Source organism: Pseudochaenichthys georgianus, chromosome 4 (assembly GCF_902827115.2).
Source record: "Pseudochaenichthys georgianus chromosome 4, fPseGeo1.2, whole genome shotgun sequence".
Classification (NCBI taxonomy): Eukaryota; Metazoa; Chordata; class Actinopteri; order Perciformes; family Channichthyidae; genus Pseudochaenichthys; species Pseudochaenichthys georgianus.
Window position 1 is genome coordinate 6,385,985 of NC_047506.1, and position 14,849 is coordinate 6,400,833.

Below are 14,849 nucleotides of genomic sequence, written 5' to 3' on the forward strand. Positions count from 1 at the left end.
CGGCGCCACTCGATGACGTAGTATACTTGGAATAGTTGCTCTGCAGCAGTTTTACTCGCGATTGAGGAACGGCCAGACTTCACACTGCTCAGCATGACGCCGCTGCATTACTCAGAACACACACACACACACACACACACACACACACACACACACACACACACACACACACACACACACACACACACACACACACACACACACACACACACACACACACACACACACACACACACACACACACACACACACACACATTAAGAGCTTCTTTGTTTTTATTTTTAATAGAAAAAAAGTATCCAAAATAATACAACAGGAAGAATCCGGTAAAGATGAAGACAACAAAAAACTGGGATGTTTCTACACAGCGATCCTCCTCTCGAGCTCAGCCTGGGGTGTGTGTGCGAACACTGAATCAAAGCAGAAATGGAGCTTTACAGGAAATCTTCACACACACACGAGCATCTGCTGGTGAAATTATACAATAATGTGTGTGGTTTGTATGTACATACTGAGATGTGTTGGAATGAGTGTGCTACGATATGTACAATAACAAAATCAATGTTTGTATACGTGTGTGTGTTTCACCCTAGGATCTTCACTGTTATGGTTCATGGAGCAGGATGTTCAGATGCTCTGAATTAACACAGCTGCAGTCTGCCTGCTGTAGTGAGGAGGATGATAATGGAGTTGAGAATGATGATGATGATGATGATGATGATGATGATGATGATGATGATGATGATGATGATACACTACGAAGGAAGCCAAGAGTAAGACCAACAGGAGAAAACATCATCAGAAAAAGAAACAAAAAATTGAAAAAGTGGCTGAGAAACAGAATTAAAAAAGTTTGTCTAAAAACAAAAAAAAAGGTCCTTGACTTTAGAAGGCAGGAGGAGTTTTGAGTTTGCAATTCATCTGCTCGCTCCCTACTCTTTCTTATTAAAATATCGCTTTTTCACTCTTTCATCCCTCAGACGCCCTCCTCCATTCTCTCAGTCCCTCATGGCCGGCCTGGCTGGAAGTAGGCAGGCCGTAAAAGTTCAGTATGGATCCCGGCGGTGTTACGTAACTCCTCTGCCTTTGCCATCTTTTCCCGCCAGCGCTTCCTCTCCTCTTCACTTGTGAGTCTCTCAGTCCAGCACGCACCCACCAAAGACATTTGTCCTCTCTGGGCTTCCATTTTGGGAGTACCTTTGTCCATTTGCAGGAGTTAAATGTTCAGGATCGAACCACGGGGGTACAGACGGACAGATACGAAGGGTCAGATAGAGGGATTCTCTTGTCCTGCTTGTGGAAATTACTCTTCCTGTCACATCGTCCTCCATCTTCACCCTTCATCCATCTGTTGGGGGCCTGAATGTCTGAGGAGGGCTGTAGACTCTCCGGAAAAGTCTTCCAGTATCCATATATCTCTCTTTCTCTTTCTCACATTTATTCCCCACTCTTTCACTTTCCATTAAAATACTATCTTTGCCATACGTCCAAAAACACACATGCTTAACCAACACATACTTTGTCCCATCATATCAGCGCCCCATTGGTTAACCACTGATTCAACTCTCTCAGGCACACATATATATCACACACACGCACACACACACACACACTGGGAGGCTCTGTTGGGGTGGACCTTGGGGGCCCTCTTTGCTATGTCCCATTTTCCTCCTTCTCCACCGAACAGAAGTCCTGCCCCTGCAAAAAAGAGGGAGAGAAAATTAGATGTGCATAATTGTAATGTTTTTTTTACTCTAATGTGCTCTTCTTAAGTTTCCTCAGAAATGAACTACTTTAAATGTCTCGTTCTGACACATCTGCATGCAGCAAACGCCGACGCACCTGTTACTCAAGTCACTTTTGAACAAACCCCTTGTCTATTTGCAGCTACTGGAAGAGGAAATTAAGTGCCGACAGGTGTGTTGTTTTGTTTCTTCCATCATGATGAAGAGCTAAATGAACTGCTTTAAAACCAAGGCAGTGTTATGCTGGAAATCAGTGGAGGGAGGAAACTAAGTATATTTTCCAAAAAAGCATGTTCCCAAATTGTTAAGTTACTTATTTACATTTCATGTTGTTTTATACATTTAATTTACTCCATTTCCAATTCAAATGTTTACTCTAATTCATTTACCTGACAGCTATTGGAATTTGATATACCTACCCATGGAAAACTTGAGATACAAGTTGATTACACAATGATGAATGCTGCAAGGACTATATTCAGATGATTAATAGGTTTTTTTTGTCCATTTCTTTCCATATTCTTGCAAAAAAAATCTTATATGTAGAAGATAATGTGTGAGATTGTAGACATATCGCTATTGAGACCCGATAAATGAAACATTGTCCCACATCTGTGCATTCAGAGTGTGAAACCTAAAACCTTTGATGTTGTAAGAATTGTGTAAAAAGCTATTGATGAAAGTCCAGAGAGACAGAGATCTTTAAAATGTGTATGCTGAGCAAGAGCAGTGTGCTAGCTAGAGCATCAAGTTATATTTTCCAACACAGCCACATCTGCAAAAGGTGACTGTTATCTTTCTTAAAAAAGGGTTAAAATAATTTAGTTTTTTGCTCCCACCACTGCAGAAAACACTGATTTATTTTCAGCCAGTGTTGGAAGATTAACTGCATCACTTCAAAGCTGAATCCAGCCATTACTCAGTTTAATTTCACTCTGCAACCTCATCTACAGTCAGAGACAACAGAGAGTAAGTGCTCATCACTGCAGCTATACCCCCCCCCCACACATGTGGAGCGAAACAGTGTGACAATGAGGAGTAATGGATGTTGTTGTACAGCCTGTCTCTTTAAATGTCAAGACACAGCTGTTTCTGTAAACGCCCTGAGCCCCTGTAACCCCGGCTTCTGCCAACCCAAACACACACACACAGTCACACACATACAGTGTCTCACACACACACAGTGTCACACACACACGTCACTCACCTTCTCAATCTTTTCATCCAGCATCCTGAAAAATTCCTGCTGGCTCTCTGACGTGTGAATACTGAGGGAGAGGAAAAAAGGAAAAGCAAGAGGGGGAGAGGAAGTTAGAGGAGACGAGGAGAAGGGAGGCAGCAAATACATCATGAGAATTTTCCATTACGCCCCCCACACAGCACAAACACACACAAGCCTCCCTGCAGTGTGAGAAAGGCCGTGTAGGAATTTAAATGATTATTTTATTAAGTATTAACCCAGTCTCAGTTCCACACACACGCGCGCGCACGCACGTTGTCCAAGAGGCAGCGTTATGAAAACCGGACACATAATATTGCTTACTTCACACATCAGAATATTAACATACAGATCCTTAAAGTTATTGGACGCTGGGTTTATTAAAAGGGTCAGTTCAGGCAAATCACCACGCATTATGATTATAAACAAATATTTCAGTTTTCACCGGAACTACTTTCTGTGGAAGTAGCGACTCCTATGAGGACCAATCAGAGTGATCTGGCAAAATGATATTAACACAACATGCATTACTATCCTTTTTTCTTATGTGTATTTTCGGTAACACTTTATATTAAGGTACACAAATTAACCATCAACTAGTTGTTAATTAACATGCATATTAGCAGTATATTGGCTCTTTATTAGTCATTATAAAACACTAATTAATGCCTTATTCTACATGACCATATTCTACAAGTAATAGTCCATTAGTTGAGAGTTTTTCCTCAATAACCCTCTAATTAGTGCTTATTTATTGCAAGTAAGGAAGTTGTTGTACATGAGTTTTGGTCTTAATATGCTCTGCTCAATATGGGCCTAATAAGGCAGTAGTAGCACACGAATAGTAATTCTCCCATAATAACACTTAACAAATATGATCTATTGTTATGGAACAAGACATGAAACTATAAGTGTTAATTGTGTCTGAATAACTCAAAATTAGGTATTAGGTCAAATTAACCATCAACTAGTTGATGGTTAATTTGTGTACCTTAATATAAAGTGTTACCGTATTTTCTTTATTTCCTGTTAACCTTATAAAGTTACACAAAATTAAATAAAAAAACTGGATGGCTTCAGCATGAGTTGAACAAAGTGCTGTACATCAACAACTGTATAAAAACATAGCATAAATACATAAAAACAGACGGGACATGAAACAAATGTAAAACATGAGACAATGAAACCAGATCAGAAGCCACCGACTGAAAAACTCTCCTCCATGACGTAAAAACAATACAAAACACTAGTAAGATAAAAAAACAAATGTAAAAGCACGAGTGTCACCTGGCCTGTAAAAGCCAGGGGAAATAAGTGGGTTTTTAAACGAGAGTTGGAGCAAGCCTAACCTGGAGGGGTAATTCGTTCCATAATGCTGGAGCTGCAACAGCAAAGGCTCTGTCTCCTCGCTGCTTTAACCTCGGTTTTGGGACTACCAGAAGGAGTCTGTCAGCAGACCTCAGTGACCGTGTATGGTTTTAAAAGATCTGCCAGGTACGGTGAGGCTAAACCGTTTAGGGCTTTGTATGCGAACAGTAACATTTTAAATTGGATTCTAAAACAGACTGGTAGCCAAAGTAACGAGGCGAGTACAGGCGTAATATGTTCACGCCTGCCTGTCCTTGCATTCTGGACCAGCTGTAGGCGAGACAGGGAAGCCTTGGTTGCTCCGATATACAGAGCATTGCAGTAATCCAGTTTAGTGGATATAAAACAATGTATTACTTTCTCAAAGTCATTAAAAGAAAGGAAAGGCTTGACCTTTGCTAAAAGTCTTAGCTGAAAGAAGCTGGATCTGTATTTCATTAAAGGATGTACGTTGCTTAGAATATTAAATCTTATTTTTACATAGCATATAGCAGGGTTCATACACTTTTTCACCAATGATTTTCAATGACTTTTCCATGACTTCTCAATGACCTTTACCTAATTTTCCATGACCAAACAAAAATTACCACTGAAAATGGCTTATTTGAACATGGAACAGGAAAATAAGGTCTGCATATGAAACATGTAGTGCCTATCTAAAACAAATCAAATAGTAGGCTTACTAGCTTCTACACGCTAAAGCAACTGTAGTCAGGGATGCAAAGTCATCAGGTATGAAAAAGGTGACAAGGATCCGAGCCCCCCGACCCCACGGAATATCGGCTTTAAAATGAGGAATAACAGGATTTTAGCAGTCAGAACAACTAAAGCAGCAGGTAATAACAAACGCCAAAGAGTCACATCTAATAGAAATATATAAAAGCATTTATTTTAATTGTGTAGCAGTGAGTTTATAATTCTGGCAGCACTGTTGAGCATTTTGAAAATGTATTGTTATGCCTCTGTGCAAGGCTTAGTCTTTCTATCTTTATAGCCACTGGTGTAACTAAGTTCATAAACTCAAGTACTATACGGGGGTACAGTTTTGAGATACTTGTACTTTATTAAGTATTTCAATGTTTTGCTACTTTGTACTTCTACTCCACTACAGTTCAGAGGTGCATGGTGTACTTCTACTCACTACAGTTCAGCGGTACATGGTGTACTTCTATACAAATAATAGAAACACAAAAATCTAAACAGTAATATATTTACAGTTAAATGAAAGCTGATTACAAAGCAATGACTCATATTATTCTTATTTGGAGCGTTGCATAATACCATAAGGCTTGTGTTTCAGTTAGCAGACTTACTTTGATTTGATGTTTGCTGAAGAAACCTCCTTCTGCGGTTTGCCTCTGTACTGCACATTACTTTTCTCCTGGAGAGAGAGAGAGAGAGAGAGAGAGAGAGAGAGAGAGAGAGAGAGAGGAGAGAGAGAGAGAGAGAGAGAGAGAGAGAGAGAGAGAGAGAGAGAGAGAGAGAGAGAGAGAGAGAGAGAGAGAGAGAGACACACACACACACACACACACACACACACACAGCACACACACACACACACACACACACACACACACACCACACACACACACACAGCACACACACACACACAGCACACACACACACACACACACACACAAGTAGTTTTCATTATAAACCGATAAAACAGGCAGAAAACAAACAACTCATATCAGCAAAAAGCCACACCACTGAGAGCACATGTCAAATCAAAGCTGTGTTATTAAATCATGTCCTCGCTCAGCTGCTACTGCAGAACAGCCATAAGATATCAGGTACAGGTGCAATGTACGCAGGTCTTATACAACTCTCTCTCTGTGTGTGTGTGTGTGTGTGTGTGTGTGTGTGTGTGTGTGTGTGTGTGTGTGTGTGTGTGTGTGTGTGTGTGTGTGTGTGTGTGTGTGTGTGTGTGTGTCTTACAGCTTCAGTAATGACGAGTGGTAGGAAACAAATTCTGCCCTAACCAGTGACTGTGTAAAATTGTGGTTTGAGGCTTACGTAACTCAACTAAATAACATACCTCTCATTAGAAAACAAGCGGCCATTTTAAACAGTTTATGCACTTCACACATGCGTTTCATTTGCAATAAAATGAATCCTGCTGTGTGTTTGCTGTAGAAGAAAAACAATCCAGTGATACTAGGAACGTCACCTCACGTCTTTAATCGTTGTTGGATCCTTTTGATCACTAATCATCCCACTGTAATTCGAGCATCATTTGTCTGATTTATTTGCATATAATCTCTGCCTGTCCTGTGCTGCAGTACCTTTCATTTCAGATGTGTCCATGTCATGTTACTTTAATCAGGCTGGCTTCTGAGCAGCATTCATATGAATCAGCTGCAGCTTGACACTGCTTTTGTATTTAATTTAATTGTAATCCTCTTTTAGCTTCTTTATTTATTAGTACTAAGGTTGTCTTTATGCTGCTGCTATAACCTTAATCCTTTTATGGGATCAATAAAGATGTATCTTATCTTAATCAGGATATATAGTTGCATTGGTTATTGTTTTACAACTCGCCACTGAGACTGAACTAATTTACTGAATAAGCAAAAGACGTCTTACTTGAAACATATGACACTTTTCTCAGACATTAAGTGTGTTGAAAAGATGTAAACATGTCTCGATAGAGATTGATAGTCAGGTTAAGCAGGTCATTATTAAAATAACTGACTTCTACAGTGTCAATTAGAACGAAATCCCACTGTTTTAGACCACAATTGTGCAGGAAGGGAGCCAAAGCAGCCGAGCGATCAGCCCCCACATTCCTCACACGCCAGCATGTTGTCTCTACCTGCGTGTGAGGCACCTCAGTGTGCTTTTGCACGTGTACAAAAGACAATAATGGCGCGTTTCCACTGCAGCGGGTAGCTCGCTTTAAGCGTGCCGAGCCGTGCAGGGCCCGTTTTTGGTTGCGTTTGCACTTGGCCTAGTTTTGGCCCGGGGCTACTTTTTCACCTTTTTTCTGGCCCGACTAAATCGTGGTTCTAGGGCCAGGAACAACCAGGCTGAGTCGGGCTGAGTATGCTAAACTAGAGAGGATCGCTGGCAAGGGGGCTACAACTACAACAAGATGAACATATTTGACCGTGATTTAATTATAATACACGTTTCAAAATGATGCCGAAATAACAACATACTGATACCGGTTAGTAAAAACCATGAATTAATGCTTTGACAAGTCTGCAGACAGACGGCAGGCGAACAACCCTTTTAAAATGCGTGTTTTCTAAATGTAGCTTGGCTAAGCTAACGTTGTATATGCTCCGACCGTCCACACTCACAGCAACGGCCTATACAGACATAAATAAAGCAGCGACTGTATTCACCATGACACAGGCAGTCTGTGGTTTGTACTTGTTTAACTTTTGTCTAGTTTCTGAACAGATATGAAGAGCTGTGAGCTCTGAGTGCTAAGAGCTAACGGCTGTGTTGTTTTTTGGGGCGCTCATTGAAGATGACGTCACGGCTCCGCCTACACTGTGTTACTATAGTTACTGCCCCAGTTCCTAAACTGTAATGGAAACGCAGCATTAAAGTGAGCCGGGCCTAATAAGGCCTAACCAAACCGAGCGAGGCCGAGCGAGGCCTGCAGTGGAAACGTGCCATAAGTGTGTGTGTGTGCAGGCTGACCGGAGATGCCGTTAGACACAAACACGAGCTTGTTTGCTTGAGCTGTCAGAGAAGAAGAGTCTGTGTGGGGTGACAGGCTGTCAGTTGAAATGATGGTGTGTGTGTGTGTGTGTGTGTGTGTGTGTGTGTGTGTGTGTGTGTGTGTGTCTCTCACCAGGTTCTCCTGGTTGCGAGCGTTCACCCGGTTTTCATCCCCTCTCATGTACTTCACCTCCTCCACGCCCTTCATCTTGTATTCGTCTGAGGAGAGAGTGGTTTGGAGAGAGAAAGAGAAAGGCATGATTAAAGAGGGAGACAGAGAGCGGCAGGAAGGGAAACAAACATGTATTTATCAGGCGTTCCCAGGGACACAACCCTCACCGTATTCTTCCCATTCATCCTGATCAATACGATGCTAAAATGATTGAGCTTTGTCATATCGACTTCTCTGTACTCTCGCCGCGTTAAGTCAACAATGCCAAGACTACGCCATTGATTTAAGTTATCATTAGTCCGAGGTAATCCAATAACTACAACCTGATGCAGTGTTTCAGAGGGTGGACATGAAAGCTGAGATAAGTAGGAGAACACTAGGCCGGGCAAGGCAAGGTTATTTATATAGCACTTTTCAACACAAGGCAATTCAAAGTGCTTTACAAAAAATGAAAGACATTAAGCATTAAAAAAGAAAGTCATCTCCTTTCCATTTAACCTACAGCAACTGGAAAGAAAAAGAAAGGAGCAACAGTAAGAGGGAGTGTGCATATAGAAGAGAATTGAAGACGGGAAAACACATGGAGCAGATAGGAGAAAGCTTGAGGGGATTAAAGATCAGTGGAACAGATTCTAGACTGCATGGAAAGCTTAGACTTTTAAGACGGTTCAGTGGAGCTCAATGGCTAGAAACACTTCCTCAAAACGGCAAAGCAGCGCCACACACCCGCAATATGCATCCTAAATCACTGCTAGAGGCATAGGGGCCTGAATGTGATGTATTGAGGGCAATATGCATGTCGTATGTCCAGCCCGCGTAAAAATACACGTGTATTACAATACTTTTACATCAATAATTAACACATTCATTTTTAGATATCGTACTGTTATTGTGGGCCTCTGCTGACCCCAACTTTGCATTTCGCGGTGTGACAACAGGCTAAAATGAATGGGTTGCAACTTGCTGATATACAAAATCTATTGTTCACATTTGACAATAAAGCCACAAATTCTTTTGTGTATAAAATGCCAGAAAAATGGTGAACAATTATCACCACAATTTCTATGAGCCGCAGTTAAATACTGATCATTAAATTGCTCTCAAGCTGAAACACACAAGCATATGTGTGGTCGTCCGTATTGAAAAAACATGAGACTTCTCTTTGTCTGAAAGTTAACTGTGTGTAAACTGTATTTTATTGCTGTGTGTTTGAACGGTTCATTTAGCAAGATAGAGCGATAAAGACATCATCTCGGTCTTTAGGATGAACTTCTGTCATTTCAAGGTTTAATATTTTATAAACCAAATTGTGGATTGATTGATGAATAAAATGATCAGCTGATTAATCATTAACTGTAGTATGTTGCCCTTCAAAAGAGCAACACATCAAACAACCCTGTGGTAAAAACCACACCCTGGTTCACTCACTGTTCCCTACATAATAATGTACTCATAGCGCAGTAAATAGGGAGTGATCGTGGACACCGCCTTATTGTTTTAGCACAGTGCGTCAGAATTAACCTTTACAGTAATGTAACATTATATAATGGCTAAAACTCACCATTACCTAAGACCAAACCCAGCCTCACCTTGAGCAGAACAAGCACACGGCTCGCTCTGCTGGGTATTTTACTGATAAAGCAGCCTGGCGCACACACACACATACAAAGACACACACACACACACACACCTCTGGGCCGCATCTGTTGCACACTCTGTGTTTTGCCCTCCCTCGATCAGCAGTCTGTCGGTTTCTCTCTGTGTTTCTGTCTGTGCCACTTTGTACTCAGCTTAGAGGTTCCACCCTGCCTCTGTTGCAAACACCTCGATCACCTGTGTGTGTGTGTGTGTGTGTGTGTGTGTGTGTGTGTGTGTGTGTGTGTGTGTGTGTGTGTGTGTGTGTGTGTGTTCCAGTGTGTGTGTGTTTCTACATCTTACACATGCGTCACTGTAGAGCCAAATACGGCCTGCGTATGTCAGATTAATGCCGCTGATGACAAATCATTTTCAAAGAGAGGGAGAAGAGAAGGGAAGCTGGCAGATTTAAGGGAAGCAGAAGGAGAGATGAGAGAAAAATAAACAGCGTCTACTGTTCTGTTTGTCTCAGGAATGTAAACGAGTCGGAGCAAAGCGGCTCCTGTCTGAACATGCCGACGCAGACGAACGGTATTAGAACACTACACAGGCTCACCGAACTAAGATGTGCTTTGTAAACATGCAGCACATATGGTGCTGCAGAAGGAAACAGATTAAGAGCCATTTCCTCTGCCGTACTGCCTATTAAAGCAGCAAGCCACATGCATTACATTTCAAAGATAATCCTTTCAAAGAGCCCTTTTATGCTTTGGGGGGTTTCCCTTCCCTTAGTGTGTTATATAGGCTTTTTGCATGTAAATGGTCTGCAAAGGCTAAAAAGGGTGAGTTTCTTTCCCACACACTCCCCCCCTGTGAAGCTGACCGTTGAGCGGTCCAGACCAAGCAAGGAGGCAGAGGCAGAACGTCCAAAAACATAACCCGACGTGGGCATTTATTAAAATCATGGGCACAAAGTTCACCGCCTCAATCCTGCGGTTCTCCTTGCACACATCCTGCAGCCACAAGGATCACACACACACACACACACACACACACACACACACACACACACACACACACACACACACACACACACACACACACACACACACACACACACACACACACACACACACACACACACACACACACACACACACACACACACCTCAACAGACAGAGAAACAGAGCCTAAATCCACACACTCTAATCAGCACAACAAGACACAGGTGAGGGGGGAGGAGACACCACAGGACACCAGGTGCACACAATCATCAGCCACAGACAACATGTACTGTGCAATCAGTCCATAGTGACGCAGTTCCCTGCGTCACACCCCCCCTGCCTGAAAAACCTCCATTGGACTCCTTTGTTTACTTCCGGAACATAGTAACATTAATATGTAGCACTTGCACTCATATTGGCTACCTCTCCAACACACTGTACGTAATTGGCTAAGGGGCGGGACATCTTTAAGGGTTGACCAATCACAACAGAGCCAGCCAGCTGACTAATCAGAGCAGACTGGGCTCTGGTTTCAGGCAGAGGGTGAAAAGAGGTGCTGCAGCACAGGCAGCATGAGAGCTTTTTGAACATTAAAGCATGTAAACACGTCACAGTAGAGACACAAAGTACAAATATGAAGCAGGACATTTTACACTGACTGGTAAAACTGGCTGAATGTTTTTTTCTCCCATCCCAGTCAGTCAGTCAGTTCGCTTAATGAGACGCGTGTGGATAGATCAAAGTGACCCAGCTTCCACCAATCAAGACTCATCCCATCACAGACATTGCTTTAATTGAGATAGCAGCAGAAACTGGTCATGCTATGCGTGCCAGTAGTGTGTGTGTGTGTGTGTGTGTGTGTGTGTGTGTGTGTGTGTGTGTGTGTGTGTGTGTGAGTGTGTGAGTGGTTGTCATCATCACAAGGATGTTTCATCACGCTGATGATGGGGCTCGCTCTGGGAGAAAGGGGAGGGGAGACGTCGCAGAGGGGAAGATGAAAGGGAAGAACTATTTTGAGAAGCTGTGATTTTGTGATGTGGACATGTTTCTCTTGTCTGATTAAAGACCGGCTGTGCGCTGACCTTAAGGTACACACATAGTGCATGAGAATGTGTGTGTGTGTGTGTTTCTATTTCAGATAACCCTGTGTCTTTGAATCAGCTCGTTTGTCCTTTTATGCAAGTGTGCCGTTTGTCTGGGTGTGACTCATTTAAATAGCCATCGTAGTGTTTCTGTCCTGGGGCTATGTCACTCTGTCCCCCCTGCTGTGTGTCCCGCCTCTCGGCCGCTCTGGCTCCAGGCCATCGCCGGCCTCGCCATGACTTCTACACCCGAGCACGACTCCTCAAAAAAAAAAAATCATACCCATCAATCAGTTTAGAAAAGAAATACCGAGCCTAATATTCTCCAGAGAAATAAATGTCAGGGCTGTTGTGTTGCTGTAAGGGATGACATTATGAAAAGCAGGAAAAGGCAGACAGGAAATCTCAAAATGTCCTTTTTGATTTGATACTGAAGTGCCAACAATAAGCAAAAAGGAAAATAGATAAATTGAATTGCCTGCGACATAGGGAAGTTCCAAAATAAGATATTGGCGTCAGACAACGACAGACTGAAAACTCATCATACACAGTCAAAGGGGATCTATGAGGGCTGTCCCTTTCCTTAGTGTGTTGTATAAGTTTATACAGGCTACAATCAGAGTTCTCTCCAGAGGGAGTCTCTCTCCCACACACGTAACATAGTGACATCACAAATATGTAACACTTGCGCTTCTATTGGCTGGCACTCCATCACATTGTACGTGATAAGCTAAGGGCGGGGACTTCTCTAAATGGTTGACCAATCACAACAGAGCCGACCAGCAAACCAATCAGAGCAGACTGGGCTCTGGTTTCAGACGGGGTGAAAAGAGGTGCTGCAGCACAGGCAGGATGAGATTAAAATAAAGAGCTTTTTGAACATTAAAGCATGGAGACATGTCACAGTAGAGACACAAAGTACAGATATGAACCTGAACAATTTGCATAATAGGCGCCCTTTAAATAATCACATTGAATGAGTATCTGGGTCCTACGAGAAGAACAATATTTAAAGAATAATTAATTCCGTACATATATTGTGTGAACAAGCGATGGGGTCTTTTGGCCATCAGCAGTTTCTCATAACCATAAGGTTGCTGAAATCAGGGAATTACTGACGGGCGATTGTTTCTCTGACACGTGAAGCGAGGACAATCTGAGGCAGCTTCAATGTGTCGCCACGTATGGAATAACTCAAAATCAGTGTCTGACGAAAGATGGATAGGGGGTAGGGCATGTTGGTGTAGATTGGCTTTTGATTGAATGTATGGACATCCGCATACATTCATCAGCAGCAGATGTCAGGTGTTCAGGGCATGCAGATCACAAAGAATCACAACAAATATACAGTATGTATAGTGTACAGTAGCTGCCCACTGCTCCTAGTACTAGACGCCTGGTACTAGGATGGGTTAAAAGCAGAGAACGCCTTTCACTGTGTGTGCTGTGTGCTCTGCATGCGTGACCGTTAAAGAGGGTTTCATCCCTCCCAATTCTATTCTTCCGTTCTAGTAAAAAACAAAAAATAAACTCACACCAGCCTGGCATTCAACTCAGCGTACTGCTCTCCAAACACTGTACAAAGAAACTGTAGTTGATTCGAATAATAATAATAAAAAAAAGAAGACCAAGAGAAGTATACAGATTAAGAATAATAAGGAAAAAAAGACGGAGAAGAAGGGTGTTGCCGCTCTTTTGATCTTGATTTCCACTGTGAATATATTGACTGGGTGCCAATTTAGTGATCTGATAAAGAAAGTTTACTTTTTATTTTTTTCGAGCGTGTAAAACCAAAGAAAATACAAATGAAACAAAAGATGATACAGACATGATACAGTACTATACAAATGAATGCAATAATAAAACGAAATATTTAATTAATAATTGAATAATCTGTAGTATCATTGTCTGATATCGATAAACAACAACGCTTTAGCTAATTACACGTCCGAAAAGGGGTCGGAAGAAGTTTACACTTATTTAATCCGACCCCTTCTCCCTTTCCTTTTTCTTTTTACATCTTAATACATGTTAACATACAATATCAATGTATACTTTAACCTTGAATAATTTATATAATATATACAGGCAAGTTAGGAGAATGGTCTCATATATATATATATATATATATATATATATATATATATATATATATATATATATATATATACACACACACAAATTCATACAAACACAAATTCATAAATAGAATACAAAACAAGAATATAAACAGTTATGGTTTAGCAGTTTCAGTATGTTTGAAGTGCCATCAAAGCTTTGAGGCACTTATAAAACAATTAGCTTTGAGAGATACCACTTATTCCCGAGAGTGGATTGATCCTTCCAAAAGGGTGCAGAAACCAGTGGGAATCAGCAGTCCAAAGTACACACCATCTTCTCTGCATCCGACACACACATTTCAGAAGCATCACATCCTCACACAGGAGAGAGTGAGCTGCTCTCCGTCTCAAAACAACACAGACTCTTAAAGACAACGGGGAAATCTGCACCATGTTGTGTAAACATGTGAGGGGGGTGCTTTGGCACACACACACACACACACACACACACACACACACACACACACACACACACACACACACACACACACACACACACACACACACACACACACACACACACACACACACACACACACACACACACACACACACACACACACACACACACACACACACACACACACACACACACACACACACACACACACACACACACACACACACACACACACACACACACACACGATATCTCCACTCTCATCTCTGCTCCGACTGTGAATATTGCCGACATCAATAACATGATGTTGTGGAAAGTGTTGCTATTTTCCCTCATCGGCCTTCAGTGTTGGTGTAATGCAGCTCAGCCTTTTCCGGTTATTGTGCGAGAGAGGAGTGTGGGGGGGCATATCTGACACACACACACACACACACACACACACACACACACACACTGATTGGCAGACAAATCAGTTGGAGGCAGATCAG

At 42.0% G+C, this 14,849-nt stretch overlaps 1 protein-coding gene across 1 annotated transcript in view; it reads right to left on the minus strand.

Annotated features, from left to right (window-relative positions):
• Positions 1 to 257: 257 nt before the first annotated feature.
• Positions 258 to 14,849, minus strand: part of LOC117445850 (uncharacterized protein C1orf21 homolog) — a 42,082-nt gene continuing 27,490 nt past the window's right edge. Inside the window, exons 3-6 of the mRNA XM_034081743.2 lie at positions 8,141 to 8,226; positions 5,646 to 5,713; positions 2,953 to 3,013; positions 258 to 1,698 (exon numbers count right to left, since the gene is read on the minus strand). Coding sequence (XP_033937634.1) covers positions 1,654 to 1,698; positions 2,953 to 3,013; positions 5,646 to 5,713; positions 8,141 to 8,226 — 260 coding nt within the window. The 3' untranslated portion in view covers positions 258 to 1,653. The remainder of the gene's footprint in view (positions 1,699 to 2,952; positions 3,014 to 5,645; positions 5,714 to 8,140; positions 8,227 to 14,849) is intronic.